This window comes from Pezoporus flaviventris, unplaced genomic scaffold, assembly GCF_033815535.1.
Source record: "Pezoporus flaviventris isolate CSIRO_AGI_PZ_B2104156 unplaced genomic scaffold, CSIRO_AGI_Pfla_v1 ptg000063l, whole genome shotgun sequence".
In the NCBI taxonomy this organism is placed as follows: Eukaryota; Metazoa; Chordata; class Aves; order Psittaciformes; family Psittacidae; genus Pezoporus; species Pezoporus flaviventris.
The window spans coordinates 6,767,658-6,793,002 of NW_026892611.1; the positions used below are offsets into that span (position 1 = coordinate 6,767,658).

The window sequence follows — 25,345 nt, forward strand, 5'->3', positions numbered from 1 at the left end:
GCACACACATCTGGATATGCTCTTATACTTCAGCTCTTTTGGTATTCTTCAGAATAACTTAAATGATAGCCAGCATGGAAATGTTATATCCTGACAAAGTAACTGCATGTTTAATGACTAAGAATAAATAAAAAAGAAAGGCACAGAGAGAGCAATACTTAAGCAATCAACATTTTCATGAGATAAACACATATGAAAGCTAGTACCATTACCTGGAATATTATATTGATAGTAATCAGGATCATCTGGTTCCTCCTTCACTGTTACTGTTGACATTTCCAGAGAAATTCCTGTAGAAGCAAGAAAGGAATCAAATATGGAAACTAATTATAACCAGGTTCTTAAAAAACGAACAAAACACCCACCAAGATCCTACCTGGTCTCTATTCAAAAAAAAGAAAAGAAAAGTAAAGATCAGGTGCTGAGACACCAAACAACTGTTGAGCTAAACCAAAGGTGACCAAGTGACCTGCTGGTTTATTATGTTTCAGTTTGGTCACTGTCAAACGGATTCAGGATTAAATGCTTCCGTACAAAGTAGGAATCCTTGCAAATGCTATCTCTGATCAGATATGTTTTATCACTTGTGCTAAAAGTACTTGTAGACCTAACTCCTGCTCACTCCTCTCCACAGCCAAGTTGGGATACATCCTGCCTCAAACTGTGCTGCTGATGAAGCAACACCAAAAGTGCTCAACTGCTCTTGGCTTCCTTCAAGTGAAGCATCCCCTCCATAAGCCTTCACAACGCTTTTAAAACATTCCAACAAAAGGAGAATTACTTAAAATGCCCGGAAGCAGCACTGGAAAGAGTCTGGGACTGCCTTGACAAAAGGCTCAAGTTAACTCTTTGTGTATGCTGAGCATGTTAACCATGGAGGTTTCCCAAATCACAAGTTTAAGTTGTGAAGCACAAAGAAGCAAAGAAATGGACTAAACATAAAAACTTCATTCTTATACAAAACACTGGGCAGTATGGCCTGACCCAACAAAAGGGAAAGTCACCAGCTTATCTCAAAGCACACCTGTGTCTCTTTGGCTTTAATGGGATTATTCACACCCTTACCTCAAAGCAGACACTTAAGCATTGCTCCACTGTGGATGACAATGCCTGCAGGATCACGTCTTAACTGCAGGAAACTTAGGAATGCTTGGGCTTTTCTCAAGAAAAACTAACCTGGTTTGCTATCTCTCTTATTTGTTCATTTCCCTTTTAGAAAGAAAAAGGGAAATTCTGTAATTTTCAACATTTTAGTAATATTAACTAAACCAAGTTTTTATCTCCCAATTAGGGACAAAGTAATCTTGAATTAGAACAAAGTAAAACCTGTGATTTCCTTCTTCTCCAGTTTAAACTATTTACAAAGATAAATTGGTTTAGTCCACAAAATTTTACAGATCTCCCCCTTCTAGAAATGGAAACATTTGGCCAAGGCTCAATGCTTGATAAAACTCCAACTGAAAAGTGGACAATTTTAAGGAAAGCTTTTCCTTCCCACAAATGATGGCTCTTTGCTGCTCTTTTCTTAAAGCTTCCTATACTTGCTTAACTTCAGCCTTCTGAACAGAAACTGACCATTTTTTGGAAAACAAGAGCAAATTGTTGAACATACCTGAGTCCTCGTTTGGTTCTGTCTTCACTTTAACAGGAGTACAACTAAAAAAAATACACAAAGCAAGCACACTGACATTATAAAAACATTCTGGGAAGTTCCTCAAGCTTTACAGGTTGTCAAGTAAAATCAATCTCCCAGTATTTTTTTTTTTCCAACTAGGAACACAAAAGTAAGAAATCCTGCATTTTGGCTTATCTGATTTATCTCAAGGGAATTGTCCCAGAAATGCAGGGATAGGACATTCCTGGCATATACGATATTCAAAGCACATTTACCATTTAATGAGAAGCAAACTCAGCAGCAGAGCAAACTGATCCCTGTTTTCACATTAACTGATTTTTTATTTATTTCAGACATAATCTACCCATTTACTAACAAAAAAATTATTTTACGGCTTTTCTTTTACTGAGGAAGAGGAAGGAAACAACATTACATCTGTTCCCCATTGCTGCCATAGCATAAAACATGACAAACTTATCCCTCACTGACAGACTGTGAATTAAGAACACTCACTGGGCTAATTAAACCAAAAGGAAACTTTGCCATCTGTTTAATTTGTAACAGTTTACCCACAAATAATGGTCAAAAGAAAGAGAAAATTCAGATTCATGCTTTTTATAACCCCAGGCAAGCAGAAGTTATCCAAAGGTCAGCTGGACAGAAAAAGCATGTTAAGAGAAAGAAATTGTATGAAAATACATAGCTGATACAAAAAACTTCCATGATTTTAAATTCACCTTCCACCTGGAGGTATAATTGATTGTGACGGATCTGTCATAGCAGCTCCTGAAAGTTAAAAGACAATCTTTGAATTTCCTGCACTCCATTTACCTTAAATACAAATTGAAAATGTAACACTGATTTCATGAAGTGAAAACCTGTTTACACTTCACAAGCGTATCTGCTTCTTTTCTGTATTCACAGATACGAGGGAAGGATCTCGTTAAACTGCTTTATTAATCTATAAAGCAACACCAATATAAAGTTACTTCAAATGTACATTTCATGCTTTTCCCTGCTCCTTTTCATGATGGCAGGTGAAAATTCGGGGAAAAAAGGTAAACAAATCTTTCACCTAAACTGTGCTAAAACAGGTAGTTCAATAGAGATTCAGCATAGCTCTAAATTACAGCTAGACACAAACAGCTCATGCTTCTAGAATGTCATTTAACCCACTGAAAACCTGTCCTGCATTTTTAATAGAAATATAACCAGATTCTCTGTGATTACACACTTTTTATTCTTTTTACTGGGCATAGACAACACATATCTAATTTTACTAATCCAGCATCAGTTTCTGCTTGTGTCTCCCAAGACATTCCTTTTTGACTACATTCCTATTGAGACTCCTTCATCCTCTTCATAAAACAAATTCTTACATGTACAAATTTTGCAAGTAAACAACATGATCCCATGAAAGGAACAGGGATTTCTTCTAAGCTAGGAGTGAATCTTTGTGCAATTTTAAAACACTCTAGCTCAATTTTTCTCATCTATAGAGGCTTTCATAGGAACTACATCACCTAGCTACTTCAGAATATCAGATCAATGTTTAAAATGAGATATAAATGCCAAAATCAGCTCTGCATAGGAACACAGAACACTGCAAAGTCTTGGCATCTTCTAAAAATGCAATACAGTCCTTCATCAGTTCACTTCTTTCCCTAGGATACTATCCAATCCACATAAATTCAAATTCAGTAAAAGAATGAAGAATGCAATAGACAAAGTTTATCTCTAATTAATTGCTCCTGGCAAAACGCATAAAGGAAAAGGTTCTAGTTCCATAAGGAAGGCATTTCACACTCCAGAATTTCTGCACAGCTTGCCACTTTATCCACACAACTAATTCTTGTATCTATACTGCTATCTAACCTAAAATTCTGATTTCTATTTAGTCTGAGTAAGTAATAACTTACCTAGGTGTTTCTCTGGCTCTAGGAAAGGCCTGCGTGGAAATACAGAAAGAAAACCCACAGTTTTAGCAAAGACATCATAACTTACTTGGTAGTGTAAAATTAATGAGAGAGCGCTCCTGTTTAAGAGAAACAAGCTGCAACTTATTTCATTAAAAACTAAAATTAATTGGACTTTAGTACAAAACCAGAATGGACAGACTAGCACAAGATAGAGAAAATAACCTTTTAATGACAAATGAGATCCCTGACTTGTTTTCCAAAATCCATTTGAGGGTTGAAACGTTGTAATTTGCTGGATGTTTAAATGCAAGTCCTTCAGGCAGGCCCTGCACTACCACAGCAGACTGGTCCCTCTGAATCTTCTCATATGGCACAGGTACCACCGTTGACTTTCCTAAAGCTTTACCTAGAGAATAAAAAGAGATTGTACTGAGGTCAAGAGTGTTCAAATTGGGAAAAGGATAAGACCCTCATAAAACTTTTTACTTGGAGAGGTCTGGAGGAAAAGCAAAGTGTAGATGCAAATCTCTACAGGAAACCAAGTACTGCTCACATTAATATGCACTGGAACCCACTACGATAGAGGCTTTCCTGAAAGGAAATTTAATGGGTTGTACAATACCTTCACATCTCACCATGCAAACCACATCAAGAAAATTATGCAATGTATTGGTATGTTTTAGAATAGGGTACTAAAAGTTACAACTACCACCTTAACAGCACTGTAGTTGGAAGGCTAAGACCATGCAGTACTTTCCTCCCAACCGGAATAAAAGTTAGAAATCCAGGACATCTGTTTGGAAGACTCTGAAGCACCCACCATAGCAAAGGCAGAAAAAGTCCTCCACAGACTTCCTGAGAGCTTCGAGTTCCACAGTATCCACTGGCAGTCTATTTATAGGTGGTATAGTCTTTGTTTCCTGCAGTTCTGCAGCCCTCTCCTCTTCTGTAACACCTAGCAGTTAGTTATAAAAATAAGACAAAAATAAAGTAAGTTATTAAACCTCCCAGTACCCAGTCCCTCCAGTTTAGAGTAGTAACACTAGGGCAGGATCCCTGCCAAAAAAATCATAAGAAATCACTCGTCTTAGAAGCAAATGCACTTATATCTGTACATGAACAATGAATAAATTAAAATTTACCCTAAAATCATTACATCCTCCTTACAGCCTTCAGAAATATCACCCTCTGAGGTATAAGAATGATGAATTAAGAGACATCCAAGCAGGGATTTTTTGGGGCATGAAGAGGTAGCAAACTATTAATTTCAGTATAAATAAAATGCAAAGCTGCCAAGAGAAGTAGGACTAACACAATCACCAGGGAAAAGGTTAAAATGCCTGCATAGAGGGTTCCATAGCTCTAAAGTGCTACCCATGATGCCCTATGGCAGCATGTTACGTTACATCCTGGTTTGTTTATGCTGTATGTGCTTAGCTGAGAAGGAATCTGACTTGTCATAACAACTCCTACCTTTCAAAGACATTTCAAATACACATCTCATTAGTGAATAGGAGAAGTTGTAAACAAGACACCAGCACACAGAACAAAGATTTCAGCCCTAGACCTTGTTATAGTCTCTGAGCAAAAGTCATTGCCAAAAGACCGATGGAGTAACACTTTCAGTATTTAAAAGCAAATGGAAGTGATCTTTTCAGGTGGCAGCCTTCCTTTCTTACCACTCAGTTCTTGCCAAGATTTACTGTGAATCACCCAGCAAAAATAGGGGAAAACAACAGACACTCTCCATATGAAAGAAAAAGCATGGGAGATCTGTGTTCCTATGTGCAAGAGGATGATCGGTGCTGAAGCTGTGTCATGACTTAACCGTGAGCAGTCACAGCAGTACAGCTGAAACACTGCTTTGCACTGCCAGTATTGTCACTTTACACTAACACAAGAAAACAAACATCTGTTTAAACAACTGATTATAAATGAGTTGTGAAATGAGCTGAAACACCACTGCTTTTACTAAAGACATTTATAATCTTAAAAACTGGGATTTTTATGCTTAAAAAAGAATCTCTCTTTCGCTCTACAAATCACATGTCTGCTTCCTGCACTAGAATCCAACCTCCACACAACATTCAGCTCTCCAGCTCTTCAGGCCTGACACTTTTGCTTCCTCTGCAATCTGACAGGGCGTACCATAACAAAAACAATACTGCAAAACTGGAATGTTATTATACACCTATAACACAGGTGTATAATTAATGACAGCTTATAAAGTTTGCCTGAAGACCTGGGGATAAGAGACATCAGTTTCCATTCATACCCACATGCAATGTTGCTTTTTGGGTGGGGGTTTTTTTCTACCTATGAGACCGATTCATTGAAAACGCCTTTACTGACTGTAGCTTCTCAAAAGCATACCCACACTTTCTAAATATAAGCAAAACAAAAATGATGACACTGCTCACTTCCCATTAAAATGAGAACTAGACAAAAAGACATTGAAATTTTCCTTCTTAACTCTTATCGTTGGGTTTCATTACATGTTTTGAACCCATTTTCTTAAGCTCACATCATGCATCCACCTCCCTAATCTCTCCCACTTTTGACGGAATTTCTGACAAACAAGACTAAGTCTCAAACACAGTAAGATTTATGAGAGCTCTGCAAAACTGATCAGACCCAGCAGCCATTCATCTCCTGTGGCAGCATCAATGGACACATCTCCACTTGCTGGAGCTTACAAACCTTAAAGGTTCTGACCAAGCCCTTGCCACAACTACCAGAGCACCCAGGAGGATTCAGGCTATATTTGGGAGGGAATGCCTGGGACATGTGCAATAAGACCTGTTGGGAAAGAGGGATGGGGGCTGTTTTTACAAGGTAAATAGCTCAGGAAGGGTAAGGAATGTTTATATCAGAAAAGAATTGCTTTCTACACAGCTGAGAGCATACTGCAGGATTAGACCTGTTACTCTGCAAAAGCTATTCCAGATTCAGCATGGTTAAAGATGACCCAGCTCCTAACAACAATCTTCATTTTGCACTCAAGAGTCCATATATGATTCAGTGCCTCTTACCTTCTTGTACCATCCATGTTTTGGTTATTCAGAACACCCTTCCCTCTTATCTACCCTGATCAGCAGCAGACCGGGTTTGACAGCCCAGCCTACCACTTGGCTGGAAACGGAATCTCCCAGCTACCACCATCCTTATATAAAATGGAAATACTATAAAATGAATAGGCTGCTTTAAAGTAAAAGTGCCTCTTACAAAAATTCTTATGACTGAACAAAAAAGGAAATACCTGAAATGATCAAATTTGAACTTGGCAATTTTTTCCTGTGGTATGGCAGCAATTAGATAGCTACACCCTGACCTCCAGAGGGGTAGACAGTATAGCTTCCTGCTTTAAATAGATGCTGTTATGCTTATAAAATGATAAAAGAGTGTTACAGCTCAGCAGTGTTATACAACATGTATTCTAAAGCATGGCCTAAGTGCTATTTTGGCAGACTAGAGGCCATAAAGCACATCTGTATTCACAGGACCCGACCCAGAGGTGAGAGGAATGCCGCTGCATGGAGGAGGCAGACAATTGACAAAATCAGCACTATCTGCATGTCACCAAAGAGTAAGACACAAAAATCAAGCTTTAGCAGAGACACAGTTTACTTGAGTGAAATTTCCTCCAAAATGTCACTTGAAGAGGAGATGCTACACAAACAACAACAGAGAAAGCTGGTAGGATTCAGTATCTGAAGGTGATGGAGCTCAACACTCCTCTAGCAGAAGAGCTGTCAGTGCCACGGTACATACGGCATGTTAAAACATCAGGTTGTTAATCAGGTGGTTTGGCTTTTAATCCCCCAGGTGGAGAAAGCCACGAAGTGATTGTAAGAGTATGAATGTCACCCCTGTGCAGACACTCTGAGAGGCAACTTAAGGGCAACAATTATTTTGTGACACCACTCATGTACCTACATTTTACCATTTGTGCTTAAGGAAAATTACTCTGTGAAAATAACTATGAGCAATGAAAGAGGGAAAGTAAACGTGTGTAGCTAAAAGCTGTTTGATTTGTTTTGCAATGCATCCACCCAGTTCATCTGTGAGCTTTTTAAGGCCATCCAGTTCTGCAGTTCAGGAAATTAGACAATAACTTAAAATTAAAGAGAAATCATTTCAGGATTATCAAAGGATCACTTAAACCACAAGAAAAGCAAATCACCTGAGGCAGAATTTAGAAACCAGGGAATTTCAAACAGATCAGCTATCTACTGTAATTTTCTGTCTGTTTTCAACTCTGATGAGACGAGATGGGTGGTCTCCACTGAAATGTGACTGAACTTACTAAGAAAGTTTTTTAAACTAGCTCTTAGCAGGATGGAAGCAAAGGAAGCACCCCTGAGGAAGAGAGGCATAAAGTGAGCTTCTAAAACACTTTAAAAATAACTTGTGTCTAATTGTGTAACAGAGGTTTTGAAAATGAATCTTTCTTTTCATTTTGAGAACTTGGGAAAAGGAAGAATAATAGTAGAAAAGCAAAGGATGAGTATAGCAGGCCACAAGGTAAAGCTAAACGACATTTCCAAGTCTTTCATGAAGATCTAGGCTGTTAATGTGGGGTTCAGCTAATGAACATGTGTTTGAGAATACATATAAATACATAATATTCATATATATATACATATGAATACATAATGAACACATGTGAGAAATGCAACATGGGACAGCTCAAACCCTACATTATTTGCATTTCAAAAGGTCAGGCAGAAGAGGACTGGTAAGATGGACTATTTAAGTGAGCTCAGATGGAAACAGCAATGGCAAACAAAGAAGCAGCTCTTATAGCAAGACAGACAGGGATGATTGCTCTGGGTTTTAGAGTTATTACTTGTAACTGCAACCGCTGGGCAAGTGCTAGGAATGTTATCTTTGAACTAATTCCTATGCATGTGATTTATCAAGAATAAACTGATCACGTCTTCAAAGGTAGATGCTTTAACTCATAACTACATTCTGCAAATACAAAATAGACAGTGACTGAAACCAAAATGTTAAATCAAAAAAGCTTTTCGCAATGCCAAGAATGAACACACTAGGTACTTTATCAAGCAGTTACAACCACAACAGATAAACTCCCCCAAAAGCTAGAGGTGGGGCAGAAACAGATGCAAAATATGAACTAGTGCTTCCAATAAACAGAGTACAGTGTAAATACTTCAAGAGACTGAGAAAGCAGAAGCCCAGAGTGCTGGGGGCAGTCACAATGTATGTAGCAAAGTGTCCTCGCTTGCTAGGAAGCACATCTGAAGCTTCATGCTTTTTATTAAATAAACAAAGATATTCCATAAATTTTAGCAATCAGAACACTACGAGCATCTTTGTAGCATCCTTGGAGATGGGGACTCCCAGAACCAACTCACAATGCAAGGTTTTACAGTGGCGCAGGGGTCTGGGCCCAACTGCAGAAGACCATTTTGCACAGAGGGCTGCAGAACAGGAAAGGAGATACACAAGAAGCCAGCTGTTGCCATGTCCACAACTCTCCCAAGCAAAAATGTTATAAAACTGTTGCTTAATTAAGCCCAAGCAGAGCCAGACAGGTAATCATTAACACCTCACTGAACAGGCATGATGCAACCTGGCTCACAGAATGCACTCATGTGATCCCTTCCACTAGCAGAGAGGCAAGGTCTTAACTCCCAAGTGACAGACACAGGAGTTAAAACCTTGTTAAACATCATGTTTGCCGGCATAATTAGTCTGAGAAAAGGTGATGGGCTACAGTCAGTGGAGCCAGCAGCAACCTCTTCTGTTCTTACAATATGGAGAAGTACAAGATATTCCAAGTCATCTGCACAAAAAGGGAGGTGAAAACTCAGAAACATAACTGAGAGCCACAGCTGAGCTAGTTCCCATGAAGGTGACTAGGAAGAACCTGTTCCAGCAGATACTGAAACAGAATTTAGCAGAGGTTGTTTCAAAGAGGCCGCTGCCAAACAGCTGGAAGGAAATCTGGCATGAAAAAAAGAGATCAAGAGTTACAGAGGTGTAAAACAGCTCTGGCTTGGTAACAGAAAACCATCCGGACAGTCACAGCTTTAAAAAGCAACTATTCCAAAATCCCTTTTTCCTGCTACACACTCCATAAAGTGTACCTGTTTCGAAGTGCATTGGAAGACCAAATCTAAAGCAAGAATTATAGATACAGCCCTCCATCTGTATTTAAAATAGTAACATTAGTGACGGCAGACATGAAACTGTACGAGGGCTTTGTTGGGATCCTCCGCCTGACTCTTCTTCTTAACTTACTATTTAGGTCTACAATTCAATGACTCCTTTCTCTTCCAAAGTATTCTGTAGCTTCAGGAGCAGCAAAAGCCACCAAAGTCTCAGCTGGCTATGGATTAGTTTAGGGCCAAAGTAAATGACTGTGGGAAACCAGTTTCCATACTGGCACATCATCATCAGAAAGTTGTATTTTTAAACTAGCTGCATTTGTGTTATTTTGGGCAACACCAAAAAGATGTCAGCTAGTTATAGAATAGTATTTTCACTTGTTGTGGTTTAAACCCTAGCCAGGCACCTTGTTCACTCACTTCCAGTGAGTGGTGCCAGGCTGGAAGCAATCAAGGCCCCCCCCCATGGCTCTCCCCTTCCCCACTCCTGGAGGGATGGGGAGGAGAATCGAAGGAATGCAACTCCCACAGGTTGAGACAAGAACAGTCCAGCAAACAATGTACAACACAAATCACCCCCGCTACCACCACCGACAGCAATGATAAGAGAAAATAACAAGGGAAGAGAATACAATACCACCTGCCGGGAAACGAGTCCGACACAGAAGACCCTGTGTCCTTCTGGGTAACTCCCAGTTACCCCCACACCGGGCATGACGTGCTGTGGTATGGAATACCTCTTTGGCTAGCTTGGGTCACGTGGCCTGTCTCTGCTTCCTCCCGGCTTCCCCTCCTCCCTAGCAGGGCATGAGCCTCACAAAGTCCTTGGTCAGGGTAAACATTACTTAGCAACAACTGAAAACATCGGCATTATCAGCGCTGTTCCCAGGCTGCAAGTCAAAACACAGCGCTGCATCAGCTACCAAGAAGGAGAAAAACTGACTGCTACTGCTAAACCCAGGCCATCTGTCGTGGTTTAAACCCAGTCAGGTAACTTGTTCACTCACTCCCAGTGAGTGGTGCCGAGCTGACAACAATCGAGGTCCGTGTCCGTCTCCCCCCCCCCCCCCCCCCCCCGCACCGGGGCTCTCCCCTTCCCCGCTCCCGGAGGAACGGGGAGGAGGATCAAAAGAGTGCAACTCCCACGGGTTGAGACAAGAACAGTCCAGCAACAAATCACCACCGCTACTATCAGCTAAAACAATGATAAGGGAAAATAACAAGGGAAGAGAATACGATACCACCGGCCAAGAAAGCGAGTTCCACCCGGAAGCCCGTGTCCTTCCGGGTAACTCCCAGTTACCCCCCACCCCGGGCATGACGTGCTGTGGTATGGAATACCTCCCTGGCTAGCCCGGGTCAGGCGCCCCATCTCTGCTTCCTCACAGCTTCCCCTCCTCCCTGGCAGAGCATGAGCCTCACAGAGTCCTTGGTCAGGGTAAACATCACTTAGCAACAACCGAAAACATCGGCTTCACCAACACTGTTCTCAAGCTAGAAGTCAAAACACAGCACTGCACCAGTTAACACAAAGGAAAAACGTGACTGCTACTGCTGAACCAAGGACACCATCACTATAAAAGCATAGCAGATAATCAGAGACAAAGATGAAGACTGTCATTTAGATATTACAATGAGGACACAATCAGTAGCAGTTAGACCCACTAATGCCCTCTGTTATTAGAGTAATACTGGAAAGATATTAGGCTGCTTCTATACAGGTCAGGGGATTCAGTCTACTCAATTTCAAGTCTGATACATTCTGCTTTAGAGCTGAAAAGCTAAACACCCCATTTAGATACTGCTTCTGAATTCCTACAGACATGACAAATATACAGAACACAGAGGTAATTACAACAGGTAGGAAGAAGCAGATCAAGTGTATTACTACTTTATTTCCATCATTACTGGAACATCCAGATAAAGTACTATAGAAACACTACATCCAGACCAGCAGTACAGCACAGGCACTAACTAGCATGCTGCAGTATCAGCGGCTATCTCAGCAGATTGCAAAGACATTTTTAAGCACAATTCTAAAATTAAACCAAAGCTACTGAGTTAATAAAAATAGTCACACTACTGTAGCTTGACTCCCACCCCTCACCTCCTAAATACACGATCTGTGCATGATGCTCTCAGGCCTGAAATACCACAGTCTGTTCAGCATTGCTTATTGTGAAAGTACACAGACGATACACAAACACGTAAACAGCTTCATCCATTAGAAAAAATGAAAGCAGTAACATGCCAAACAGAGCTTCAGCATGTTGAAATTTGTATTTATACCAACATGCTATACTCTTTACTTAGCTTTGGTTAAAAAAAAATAAATGCTTCAGTCATGTGTTTCTACACCATGCTTTTTTGATACTGTCACCTACAAAGAAAACACAGTTCAAGACAACCCCACTGATTGATGAGCTATTTAGATGCCTACAGGTAGAGGTGATGTGAGGAAGATGCAAGACTTTCAGAAGCCTTGCTCTAGATTTTTAGGTACCTAAGTTGCCTTAAGGATCTGGCCCTGTTGCTGGCATTACTATTATGGCCAGTATTAGAACTAATTGCACCTGTAGCAATGCAATGGAGAATATTAACATTCTTTAAGCTTCAATCACAAAAGTATAGACTGATTTCACAAGATTCCTCCAGTTTGAAAAAATGTATTAGGCAATTTGGAGTGCATGTCAGTAAAAAACAGTGTAAGACGATGGAAAAACAAAAGAAGCTACTGCCTTCAAACAGTTGGACTTTCAGGCTGCGCATCCATATGCACTTTCTGAGAGGGGATGACTCCAGCCAGTGCCACAAACTCCTCTGTAGGAAAGTCCTCATGCAGACACCAGCCACAGAGTTCATATTTACTGCTGGTGAGATGTCTTGAAGTGAGGAAAGCCATCACGTTCACTGGCACCACTTTTGCTATGCTGCAGCATCAGAGCTGGAGATGCAAAACAGCCTCTAGCAACACCTGAGCAGCTTTGTCCCGTGTAGTCATAGTTTAAACATTAACATTTAATGTGAGGAAAACGATTTCTGTCACTCACTGAACAGCAAGAGTATGATTTCATGAGGAGAATCCTTAGGAGCAGCTTAAAATTCTGACACTGACTGGAACACAGAAAGCAGAGACAGAAGTGAGTTGCACCTCTTTGGCATAGCTGGGAAGAGGCTGCCTGAAGGCAAGGTCCATGCAGCAACTTTGCTTTAATCCCACACAGGCATCCTCCAGCCTATGGGGATGAACAGCTAGGGATGGAGCAGACTGACACTCCGCCAATGTACATGTGATGTACTCAGAATCCCATTTACATATCCCCAAAGACCAAAGGATTGCCCTGTAGTCTTTCTGTGTATTTGAAGCCTTCATTCTTTACAGAGAAGAGATCCTGCACAGTGAACAGCAGCTTCTGTGGATGCCAAACCCTGAAGCAAGGACAGTCACTGCATGGCTGTAATTTCAGCTATGGAGTAGGAGGCTGGCGTCTGCCATACCAAGACCCCAGATGAGGTATAACTTCAGCCAGAGATGCTTAATTTTCTCTAGACTACTGGGGCAAGCTACTGCAAGCCCAGAAATGCCAACTCTAGGTATTCAGACAGAAATTACAGCAGGCCAAAGTAGTCAAACAGTTGCCAGTCCAGTTCAGAACTTGCCAGTTTTGAGTTTGTTTTGTTTTTAAACCAGCCTTTCAGGTTTCTGGTTTTGTTTGCTTTTTCCATCCCCCTCTAAACTGCTGAAGCATTACATTAGTAACAGAGAAAGAGATAAGGGAGCACAATGTCAGATGAAGACCTCCCCAGAAAACCTGATACTTGTATTTGCTCAAAGGCCAGAAGAATTCAATGAGACAGAAGCCTAGCCACAGATGCTACAGCAACCTAGTTTATGGGAAGAGTCATTTTACTTGCCTACAGATGATGGAGAACATCCAAAAGGGAACAGTGATCCACACACCAAAGATACTGAGGAGCCAAAGCTGAGCAATCTTTCCCAAAAGGTCTTTGGAGCATCGTGTGCCATTCCTTCATCACAAACAGGAGGAACAGTTGTGCCCATTAAAAACATACGGATTCTAAGCATTCTTGAAGCTACAAGGAGTTCTTACAACCTGTGGCTGGATGGACATGCAGGTACAGGTAAAAAGAATGAAAGACGCTGAAATAAAAGTCTCTAGCAGGACTTGAAGCCAAACTCTGGCCCATATCAGATGCACTGTTAAGATCAGCATGGAAACATAAGGCCACCAGAAGGAAAATGAAGGCTGCTAATAAAGAACCTATCATCCAAGATGAATCACCTACAGAAGCAAGATGGCCCCACCTCAGGCAAGTGAGCCCAGAGCCCTGGCACCACAGAAGGAAAAAGCAGCATGACTGGGAGAGCTGACAGAAAGTTGCAGAACTCACAGGATTATGTTTCTGTGAGACCTACATACCAACGGTGCAACAGCTGGGACCACTGGAAATGCTAGCAGAGGCAACCAGGATTCCTGGAGAACAATCAGTTCCTTGGCAGATGTTATGGAACCCACATCTCTCTCGAAGTCCAGAGCAGATGACCAAAAAGGTATTCAAATGAGGAAGCTGTTCTGATATTCACCTGACAGTCTGTCCTGGGTTCAGCAGTAACAGTTTGGTTGGGTTTTTTTTGTCTGTGCTATAAACCACCTCCAGTTCCAATCAAATGAGAGTGAATTCCACAGAGCTGACACCAAGCCTTAACCAAAACTCAAGGGAAACTGACAAGATGATGCAGATGAATATATGAAGCAAACAGCATTCTTGAGACACCTGCCAGCAACAGGTCTTCCTGTTCAGGACAGATGATAACTCCACAGAAATCCAGAGAGCAAGGAGGCACTTCATCTTGCTGAGGCCATCCAAGAGGAACTAAGGACCACACAGTAGACTTCAACTAAAATAAAGAGGCACTGGTAGAGCAAGACGTGTATGATCTTGATTCCTTACAGGGCACAAGTATCCATGCTTGTCCATACTCTGAATATAAGCAGGCACTGGAAGAATACACTTTTATGTACAATATAAACTTACACAGGCTTAGAGTAACTCACTGTAGGTTACTTAAGCTACGTGTTATACATACAAGCACAGCACAGTGCTACACTTATTGAAACATACCATTTCACTGTAAGACACGGCTTACAGCCCTCTTCATTAAGCACATGTCAGAAGAATACATTATCTGCCCCAATTTTAAATAACTACTGCCTGTTGACTGGTTCTTCAACACTCACTACACAACCCATATTAATATTTTTTTTAAAAAGCCCAAAACATTGCTATAATTTGTTTTAATGCATTTTTTTAGGGTACCACAGTACATGAGATATGTGCAGGACTTCTTCCCTGCACTAGGCATTAGAAAACCCATGTGGGTGAAAATCCTCAAGAATGAAAGCCACAGGAAACTCAACCCCAGTGCTGCTGCCACTGAACTGCTGTTATTTTTATCTGCCCTATACTCCTAGAAAGCATAGATGCTACTACCTTCATAAAGCTTATGTGCACATTTCATCAATTTAGCCCACTAAATTATACTTATTACTAAAAGTAACAGCAGGCTTGAAGCCTGAGCCCTCCAAATGCTGGAAAGCTCTTCATATTTACTCGAACTACACACAAGAGTTGTGGGAAAAGTGGAAGTAAGGACTGGAGACACATGCTGGCTTGTCATAACAGTCAAACATAACCAGAGGAATGCTTAGTAGCCACGCTTGTTTCCAGATTTACAGAGAAATTAAGAGACCCACACAAGTGGAGAGCTAATTCTCCATATTGTCAGCACCACGTGCTCCAGAGGCCAACATCCCAGCTGGATTTTTAACAGTTTCTTTCTAACATCCCTATAAGAATTGCTTGGAAGCCTTTATCCATCAGAAAGGAACAAAAAGGGCCCAAGTCTAATGTATTAAAACCACACAGAACTGTGGCCTTCCTGGGCATTTCCAAAGGACCTACTAAAATTGCAACTAACACTGTCCATTGCTAGCTCTCACGTTTAACTGAAGACATGAGGTGCTAAAGGAAAGGCACTGTTGCCTCCACAGTTCTAAGTTTTGGATCAAAAGATATTACACTATAAATTTCATCAAGACCTCAAAGTTGTCAGAGGCAGTGATGGAACCAGCATCACCAGGAATATGTAATACTATTATTCCTAAAAATTTGTGTTCTGAAGTCAGGTTTTCTGGAATTATAGACACCTTTGTCAGCAACAGGAGGAAACTACCTCCAGCACCAAAACTCTCCAGGAAGAACAGGGGATACGCACTTAGTGAAGTGCGTATCATGATAGCAATGACTGAGGTTAGTTGGCTTTATTCAGACGGATTTACACCCCTATGTTCTGCAAGAAGCAGAACAAAAACACTGTGTCCAAAGTGGATACTGTTTCATCTCATCAGTCTGACAGCATAAAAATCACTGCCCAAGAACAAGCACCTTGTAACTGGAGTAAAGCAAAGGATCAGGATTATCAGTTCTGATGTAAAATTTGAACACATGGACACGATACAGTCAAACATAAGCACGGATGAGAAGCCAGTGCTTCCCTGGATTAAACACCAAATCCCAGTTATTTCAGACTCCTTGCCAATGGATATACCCAGTATACAGCCTCCTGTATATCAGGGCCCATAGTACCACTGTACTGGCAATAAAACAAAGTATGTAGGATCTCAGGGAAGTCCTTTAAGGGACAATAACAAGCAAAAAGAGGAAATAAGGTGAAAAACTGAACTTCCCCCATAATTCAGCTAACAGTTTTCATAAATACCAGTATGGGAGCACTGCCTCAGTCAGGCTGTAATTCTGCGTTTTGATATCAATTATCTGTTACAACGCAACATTGGGGTGTCTTTCCTTAGAGTAAATATACTTTTGCACACGAAGTCATTGTCCAAGCAAGTAGGACAGTGGCAAAAATCCAGAGCCTCACCACAAACGAACGGCCTCCAGACAAAACCTCCAGGAGAAACTTAGCTAGCAACAAAAGCATTCTGAGAAGCAAATGTTTATTACATGTTAAACATAGTTGCTTTCCAAGCAGTTTTTAATTAGTCAAACCAGAATATTTTATAGCTGTTGCCCAAACTCCCCCCCCCCTCCCCAAAGTGATTCTTCTCTCTGTTCTTGAACTTGCATCTTCTTCCTTTCCCTATGCAGGTAAATTTTGTTATTGAGCAGTGTCCATCGACATCACTTCCCTAAGTGAGCACATCAATTCTTCACGAAAGAGTCTGAAACTTTGAAACCTACCTCCTAAAAATACTGCCCTATACTCAATAGATAAGGGTTTATGAAACCATTAAGTCCCACTGTCTTACTATAAAACTGAAATTAAACAAAAAGCACACCCTAGATGTGTGTAATGCAGATGTGATTTTAAGTCATTAGGATATAAATACATCTTTCTGTCTAGTAAGTAACAGTGATATAGAAAAGCTACATAAAAATATCTTGTCAAAAAATGTGCATCTGCTTTAATAAGGCATGAAGGGATCTGAAGAACCAGGCCCATGTGAGCTGACAGAAGAAGTCCACTACCTGTTGAATGTGACATCCAGCCTTTGCCAGTGCAAGATTTAGAGGAATTGCAAAGAAAAATTAACATGTACTAGGAAATGCAGGATGTGGTGTAAGTCTAATACTTCTCTGTACTAGTTTGTCACATTATGTAAAGAAAAAAAAAACAAACCATTTTCATCCACAGTTGAAATAACACTCCAAACAAGACCACTGTTACTGATCATTTTTATGTTCTTAAACAGCTGGTTTTGCTATAGTCAACATAATTATACCATGTAGCCATGATATATAGACCTTTGCTCCCAAAAGTTATTAGTATTATGCAAAACACATTACACAGCTTGTGAAATATAAAAACACAACATTGGAACTTACAGTATTTAACAAAATCCTTCTGAAAATCCTTCCTAGAATTGACAAAGCCTCTTCCTCTCTCAGTTCCAACTACAAACACATCTGTTTCATACACAGCAATACAGGCAACTTCTGCTTTGGACTTGGCAAGTTCTTTACACTATAAAAAGAAAAACAAAAGTTTTTATTACTATAGTTAAGAGTACAGTTAATAGAAATATACGTGGTATCATGTAAAACAGTTACTACTTCAGCTGCCAGCATCCACCCTTTAGAAGGTACTGCGAGTAACATAACATCAGCGATTGGCAAAGGATAATTTATACATCTGAAGTGCTTTTCATCAGGAATCTTAAAAGCATTGTAGATGCATTAGGGAAATTAAGGCCCTGTGTAGACTCAGAGATTGCACTGTTTTTAATTAAAGTGATTTATGACATCAATCCATGTGAAATTATCACTTCCCTGTTAGATAATCATATTGAGTGTCTTACTGCAACTTTCAACAGAGCATACAGGAGTTTGTTCAGTCGCAGCAGGCTTATCACACATCATGTTTGTTCAGAAAGGTGTGGTTGTGCGCAGGAAAGCTGCCTGCAGTCTGCCTCGTCCCACCTGCTGTGCTCAGGCTCAGGTGAATTCCTCCTGAGCAGAAGGAATGCACCTTCCCTGTGAACGCCTACATGCATTCTGCTGCGAGAAATTTCTGGCAAAGAAGTGAAGTAAGAAGCCTGTGGCACAGGGAGAGAGCAAAGATTCTAAGAAAATTAGCGAGATCATCAAGAAGGGATCACAAGAAGTCAATTTCTCCTAGGAACTCAAATCAGAGATTACTGCAACCTATAAAAAACACCACCTACTGCAGCGCAAGAGCAAAAAGTGACACAAAACCTTTAGGAATTGAATACAGACATTGGAAAAAAAGGCTTGCAATCAATTACCTTATAACCATCCCATTCAAGTTCCATTGCTAAAAAGGAAATTTTTGTTCTTATCATTTAAGAAAATGATTTTAAAGAACCAAATATTTGACAGTGCCTCAACCTTATGAAAACAGGACAAGCATTTCTACTCACAGCCCTGGGCCAAACTTAAACCCCACAACACAATGATTAAATAACTTCTACAAAACGGATGATAGGCCAACTAAATACAAAAGTCTTTTCTGAACAAGTTTTGTTGAATTGGTACAGCAGTTGAGGACAAGGCTTTAGCCTCAAGAGCGTTTATTCACCCTGTATTACAGAAGGCAAAGACCAGAACAGATTCTTGCCTTTCAACCACACTCTACCTGAGCAATCAATAATTATTTCCTGTTTATTTGACAAAATAATTTTTAAAACAACCACATCACAACAAGAAACAAGATGATTGCTAAGACTGTTAGCATGATTTGCCATAAGCAAAGAGACAGAGTTAACAGCAGGTTGGACGGCACACAGTAAGGTGAAGATGAAATTACACCTTTCCTGCTCCCCAGAGGAGGCAATGTCGTGGTGTAATCCTGCACATGCCAAGAGAGTAATGATGCAGCTGCTTAATTTCTCTACTAACCATTGACTCAAGTGCTGACATGAGGAATGTAATCACCATTCTGCTTTCAGAGAAATCCTTATCACGAATGGATGTTGCTGGTGCAGTAGTTTGGGCCATTTTCTTCCTATAAAATGAAATAAAATAACCCTGTTCAGATACCCACAGCAGTGCAAGAAAACTAACGCCTCTGAAGCAAGCAAAGATCAAAAACTATTCAAAACCCCAGAACACACCCCACCAAGCAAATACACAGGTAAATTAACAGGAAGTCCTTGCTCTTCTATGCTTTAATGCTTCCTGCTGTTTCATCCAAAGCTGGAGCTAAACATTCAAGAGTTAAAATGCTGCGCCATTACTAGTCTACAAACTCTTTGTGCTTAGAAAGATGTATACTAAATTATAAGCTAAATTTACATTGATTTTTCTTCCTAAGCATGTTTCCAGCTCCAGCAGCCTAAACAAAGCAAAACCCACTGGCATTAACATACAAAAAAGAAATGGCAAATCATCGTTATGAGACAAGTATTAGAACAATCCTCCCTGTAATTATTATGGCCTAGCTCAAAACAAGCCGCCACCACCCTGCCCCAAGATCACAGCCTCAGAAACTGCAGGAGCAGTAACAGAACATGACATTTTTATTTGCATATTCTTTAGTTGTAGCATTAAGTCCAAAGCAAAGTAGTCCCAATTAAGGTGCTAACATTACAAACTGAGTTTCAGCAGTGACAAGAAAAGGGATTTTAACCTATTTTCTGTGTGTCATTCAGGAGACTTTCAACTTAATTAAGTAGTAACAATTATTTAAGTAATAATCAGGGGTTGTTTATGCTTCTGATTGCAGAATCGCCTGTACAAGAATGCATATAGCAGCTGGTAAGAGCACATTTTCCTATCAGAGTGTTGCAACTTGTTATGTTTATACATATCTAAAGCAATAACCTGACATGCCTGGAGGAAAACCAGTAGATTTAGGTGTTACTCCATGCACAAGTCTTGAGCAGAATCACTTTAAAAGTCAAGACAGCTCAGATAAATGAGACATTTCACAACAGCCTGATGAGACAGCTTGCTGCTCCCGTAGAACCTGGAGACACAACACAGCTTGAGTTTTCAAAGGTGACGTGAAGCCTATTAGATGTGCAGATAAGTCAAGGAAGCACAAATAACCATTGCATGTGATAATACTTACACTGGAATAAATGGCACTGGGTGTTGTTCCTTTGACAGGACTTAAAGCACGTTAGACTACAAACTGGAGGGAAAAAAATAAAAGCTAGGAAGACTGCAAGCTCACAACAGACATCCAGCAGCCTTTCAGCTCTCAAGGCACAGACCAGCAAGGTCTAAACAGCTTTAAAACAGTGCTATGGATAAAGCGGCAGTGGCAGTCAGCAGCTGTTTGAGGATGCGAGGTTTGACCACCAGTGCCTGCTACATCTAGGGGTAGGCAAACAGGTCCTTAACCAGGCCTGGGAAAGGAGCTGAACTTCAAAAGTGAATATAAATCAGTACCAACTGCTGAATGATGTTGATTGCTTCAGTAACCTAAGAAAGGGTCAGCTGGGGATGGGGAGGCAGAAGCTGATGGGATTAGTCTACAAAGGAAGAAGGGCATCTTATTGCTTACAGAATATCAGAGGGAAATGAAAATTATGTATAACATGACATAAATCAGTCTTCACTGGGCCATTATTTTTGATACCTAATAGAGTTCTCAAGCTCATCTTTGGAGCTCCTTTAGGGTTGGGATGCTGACAGTGATTTTAAACATGATGGCTTTTAGATTTTTTAACATATCTTAACAATCTGATATTACAGATGAGAGATCATAGCTACACATTTTCCCTTCCTCCCATGTCTCCATTCATTGTCTGATGCAGTTGTTCTGCATCAAGTTCAACATCTCCCAAGACAGCAATGGCAAACATACACACCTACCCGATTCTAGGTGAAAAATCATGTGGTGTAAAAACAAGAGTTAACTTACTTTCTATTTTGCAAAGGTATCTTATCCACAAAACAAACCAAGAAAATTCTAGCAATCACCTGAGGGCTGAAGATGAATATCAGAGAAATGCCAGAATTTCTCCTATCCCTGGAAGCTGGTTTCTGATCCACAGGCAGGGAGCTTGTCCAGGGAACAGGGTAGAAAACTGCTCCACTGGACCAGGTCCTAGCTTGATTCACTGCACAGCCCCACAGACAGCCACCCTGACTCTGCAGAGAAGACAACATATCCCGGGTTCCTTTAGTGCTGTACATGAGGCCACAGCTTTAGTATTTTGGAATAACATTTGGATCGGGAGTTGGGTAATGTTATCACTGGGCTGCTTTTCTAATACCATTTGGAAGAGTCGTTCCAAAGCATAAAGTGTCTTGTATTTTTAGGATACCCATTCTTTAACAGTTTGCATGGTGCCAGATCAGTGTTTAATGTAGAGTCAAGAGACATTCTGTTGCACCATGGCACCACAACAATATTTTTCCTACCTACATGACAGCAAGTCGGACGCAAAAGATTTCCCACACACATTTTGCCAGTTTCTCCATTTAAAACAACAGTTTTCTCCACTATATCTGTACCACTGGACAGTGTTTATTATTTGAAGGAATAAATGTAGATCTAAAAAGAGTAGATCTTATGAACCTGGCTGCATTACCAAGCTCTTAGAGAGTTGTGTGACAACCCCACTGCCCAACATGGTCACACAACACCCCATATCTTGACCCCACTTTGTTGTCACATAAATCCCCCTGCAAAGGCTTGGGAAAAGCGTAACACCCATTACCAACATGCTACACAAAAAGGCCAATTTAAAAACCACCCTTTGAACAATTATAGGTGGCTGCCAGAGTACCACTTATGATGTATCTATTAATCTTAATCACATATCGCTAAAAAAGAACTTCCAGATCAGTTAATATTAGTTATAATTACATATAAATCCTTCAGCTTAACTGTGCCAAGATGAGCCTTTGCCCACCTAAAGGCTTGTAACAATGAATAAAGCTTTGCAAAACACTCTGGTAAAGTACCAAGGATGTAGCATTTAGACATTCCTGGCTGCCTTTTAACTCCAGACAGCAACTACGCACCACTCAGAAGCAGTAATAACGAAAACATCCCTGAATTACAGCACTGTTTCAAGCACAAACCCAAAACACAGCTCCATACCAGCTGCTACAAAGAAAATTATCCCAGACATATCCAGCACACTGTCTGATGAGAAGGTCACCAGGATATATTGCTAGAAAACCCTCTGTGTTTTCCTTTTACAAGGAGAAAGCCAAGGACAAAATAACAAGTGGCTTTTCAGGAAGCCAAATCAAACCATCATGTACATCATGTATCTCACTCCCCATGTTTCTTTCTGGCTGCTTCTTTAAGACACAAAAAATAGAAATACTCAAGGCAAGAGAGAACAAAACCACAAAATGCAGTTTCTTTCCATCTTCCCTGTACTCATCCAGGGGCACACATGCCAAACTCTATAAATGCACCTGAAATGGATACTCTCTCTAGAAGTTGCTTGTCAGACACATAAAAATAATTAAGCTTTATGAAGAAAAGCTTTTAGTTAAGCATATAGAGGACACATGTAAAATTAGGGCAGGGATGAAGGAATAGGCATTTCTTAGAGAAAAGCCTTAATAAGCAATACCAACAACCCTTCGTCAGATGCAGTGCAAGTGGGTATTCCTCAAACGATAAATCTACCCATTGCCTGCTACTCTCCAGGAAAGTAGCTGCAGATGCCAAAGCAGGTTTCTCTACACTAACCCCTTACCTCACATTACAACACTAAATCAAATCCTGTCACAGAAGGTAACTCTCAAGAACCCCAAAATATGAGCTGATCCTATGCATCACTGCAGATCTGCTGCTCCTTAGGGGAAAGAAGCCCAGCTCCTGCTAGATCCCCAGGGGTCACTTTTGATATTTCAGGGAAAAAAAAGTTATTCTAGCAGAGTACAACAGCACACATTTCATTACAAAGCTGGAATAAAAAGGAACATAAGAAAATATACCACTACAGAAAACCAAATCTAACAAAGCTACACTGCTTCTTGGCTGCTGCAGCTTTCACCCATGGGCTTCCTTGCCTTCTGGGCACAATTTCAGCATACTTAACTCTGCCAAAATATTGGTCTTCTGACAAAGGAGAGAATTTGGTTCTTTCCAAACTGTACAGATTAATATGCACAAGCTGTTAAGTGCAATGAATCTTTTCAAAAGGATCTTGGCTGAAAAACGGTTATTTTTCCTAAAATTTGGTTCAGTGATCTCGTTTCAGAGGGAGTTACGGTTGATAGTTCTGACCTAACCTAGCAGAGAAACTGTTGGGATGCAAACCTGCCACCACTGGATCTTCTGATTTTCTGCAACACATTGTCGTGGTTTAAACAAAGTCAGCCATAAATCATGCAGTCACTCTCTCACTCCCCCCCTTTTTGCCCTCCCCCTGCTCCCAGAGGGATGGGAAGAAGAATCAAAAGAACGCAACTCCCACGGGTTGAGATAAGAACAGGCCAGTAACTAAGGTATAACACAAAACCACTGCTGCTACCACCAGTAATAATAATGACAAAGAAAATAAGAAGGGAAGAGAATACAACACCTCACCACCCGCCGACCGATAACTCACACCCCCCAGCCCAACCAAGCACCAACCAATACCTCCTCCAACCCCGCAGTCCTCTAGCCCTTAGGGTAACTCTCAGTTACATCCTGGGCATGACATGCTGTGGTATGGAATACCTCTTTGGTCAGTTTGGGTCAGGTGTCCTGTCCCTGCTTCCTCCCAGCTTCCCCTCCTCCCTGGCAGAGCATGAGGCTCACAAAGTCCTTGGCCAGACCAAACATTTGAGCAGCAACTAAAAACATCGGTGTTACCAGCACTGTTCCCAGGCCAAAAGTCAAAAACACAGTGCTGCACCAGCTACCAAGAAGGAGAAAAAATGACTGCTACTGCTGAACACAGGACACACATCCACCCTAGCCGCAGTACACACAGATTTAGGAGATTGTCATCTTCACTCTCCAATGTGTGTTCATAGCTGACCTACACAATCCTGTTAGAATGCCCTATTTTCCTTCTTATGTCATGTCACTGATCATCATAAAATTATACAAATAATCCATAAGGAACAATTTTCAGCTCCTCCAAACCACTAAACTGCTCACACAGAGCAGAAACAAAACAAGCTTACAGCAAGGGTGCTCAGACTGTCTGACAGCCCTACCTTCAGATACATGCAGCTATTTTTTGAAAGGAAGTATTTTTACCAGCTGTAGCCCACGAGATACAGAAGCAAAGGATCTGGGAGTTCCTCCACATAAACATTGCCAGTTCTTCACCATCTGCATCTGGTGCATATGGATTACGAATCAATTAGGATGAGCAACATCCATGTTACCTCTGTGGAGGACCAGCCTGTTTTGAAATACAAAGACTACTGGACCATACCAAACAAAAGCAGCTCCAGATGTTCAGAGGCAGCTCAATCCAATGCAAAGAGGCAGACGCAGGTCTGACAGATTTTAACTCTGCTTACAGCCTACACCAAAACTGAGAGGGTTAAGCTTCCTGGCATCAGGAACAGGAAGGAAAGACAATATGGAGATACTAGAGGGCATTCAGTCAACTCAAACTCTTTTCTGGCTTACTGTCAGCTCCTCCAGATAGAAGTTGGCTCCCTTGGAGGTACAAACCTGGACTCACTGGCTACAGAAGTCAGCATGTACATATGCCTGGTCAGCTGTTAGCTAAGACAGAACCCAGGCTATTACCCCTCTCACCCCCAGAATGAATAAAAATAACTCTGAAGTACAGCAGAGCAGCCCTGAAGAAGCTTTAATGTACCAGGGAAGCTCTGCCCTTGTCCCCCCTCACATACTCCCTGAAGTATCTCTTTTGCCTTTTTTCCCAGCCTCTTACCTGGGGAACAGCAAAGCGGCCGATTCAGGAAAGGTGCACATCACGATTCAAGTCAGTCGTCTTGCTCTTTTGCTCACTAAAAATATAGTGTATTTATCTCCCTAGCCTTTAGCTATATCACTTTCCAGTCTGAGACACCAGGAATACAGATGTGGCACTCACAGTCTCACCCGAGGAGCAGCTTCCTGGGAAGCATACTCTTCTCATTCACACCCCACACCATTACAAGTGCAGCAACAGTGACCCATTAAACACAGCAGCTGGGACATTTGCTGTCACCATTTCAGT

At 41.0% G+C, this 25,345-nt stretch overlaps 1 protein-coding gene across 2 annotated transcripts in view; it reads right to left on the minus strand.

Moving 5' to 3' along the window:
- Positions 1-25,345, minus strand: part of GTF2I (general transcription factor IIi) — a 79,014-nt gene that overhangs the window by 47,669 nt on the left and 6,000 nt on the right. The window contains exons 1-9 of one of the 2 annotated variants that reach the window (XM_061470352.1): positions 22,294-22,340; positions 19,134-19,239; positions 17,601-17,739; positions 4,355-4,489; positions 3,757-3,940; positions 3,535-3,563; positions 2,353-2,401; positions 1,613-1,656; positions 213-290 (exon numbers count right to left, since the gene is read on the minus strand). In XM_061470352.1, coding sequence (XP_061326336.1) covers positions 213-290; positions 1,613-1,656; positions 2,353-2,401; positions 3,535-3,563; positions 3,757-3,940; positions 4,355-4,489; positions 17,601-17,739; positions 19,134-19,232 — 757 coding nt within the window. In that variant the 5' untranslated portion in view covers positions 19,233-19,239; positions 22,294-22,340. Of the gene's footprint in view, positions 1-212; positions 291-1,612; positions 1,657-2,352; positions 2,402-3,534; positions 3,564-3,756; positions 3,941-4,354; positions 4,490-17,600; positions 17,740-19,133; positions 19,240-22,293; positions 22,341-25,345 lie in introns of those variants that run through there. The other variant, XM_061470353.1, reaches the window with a different exon arrangement.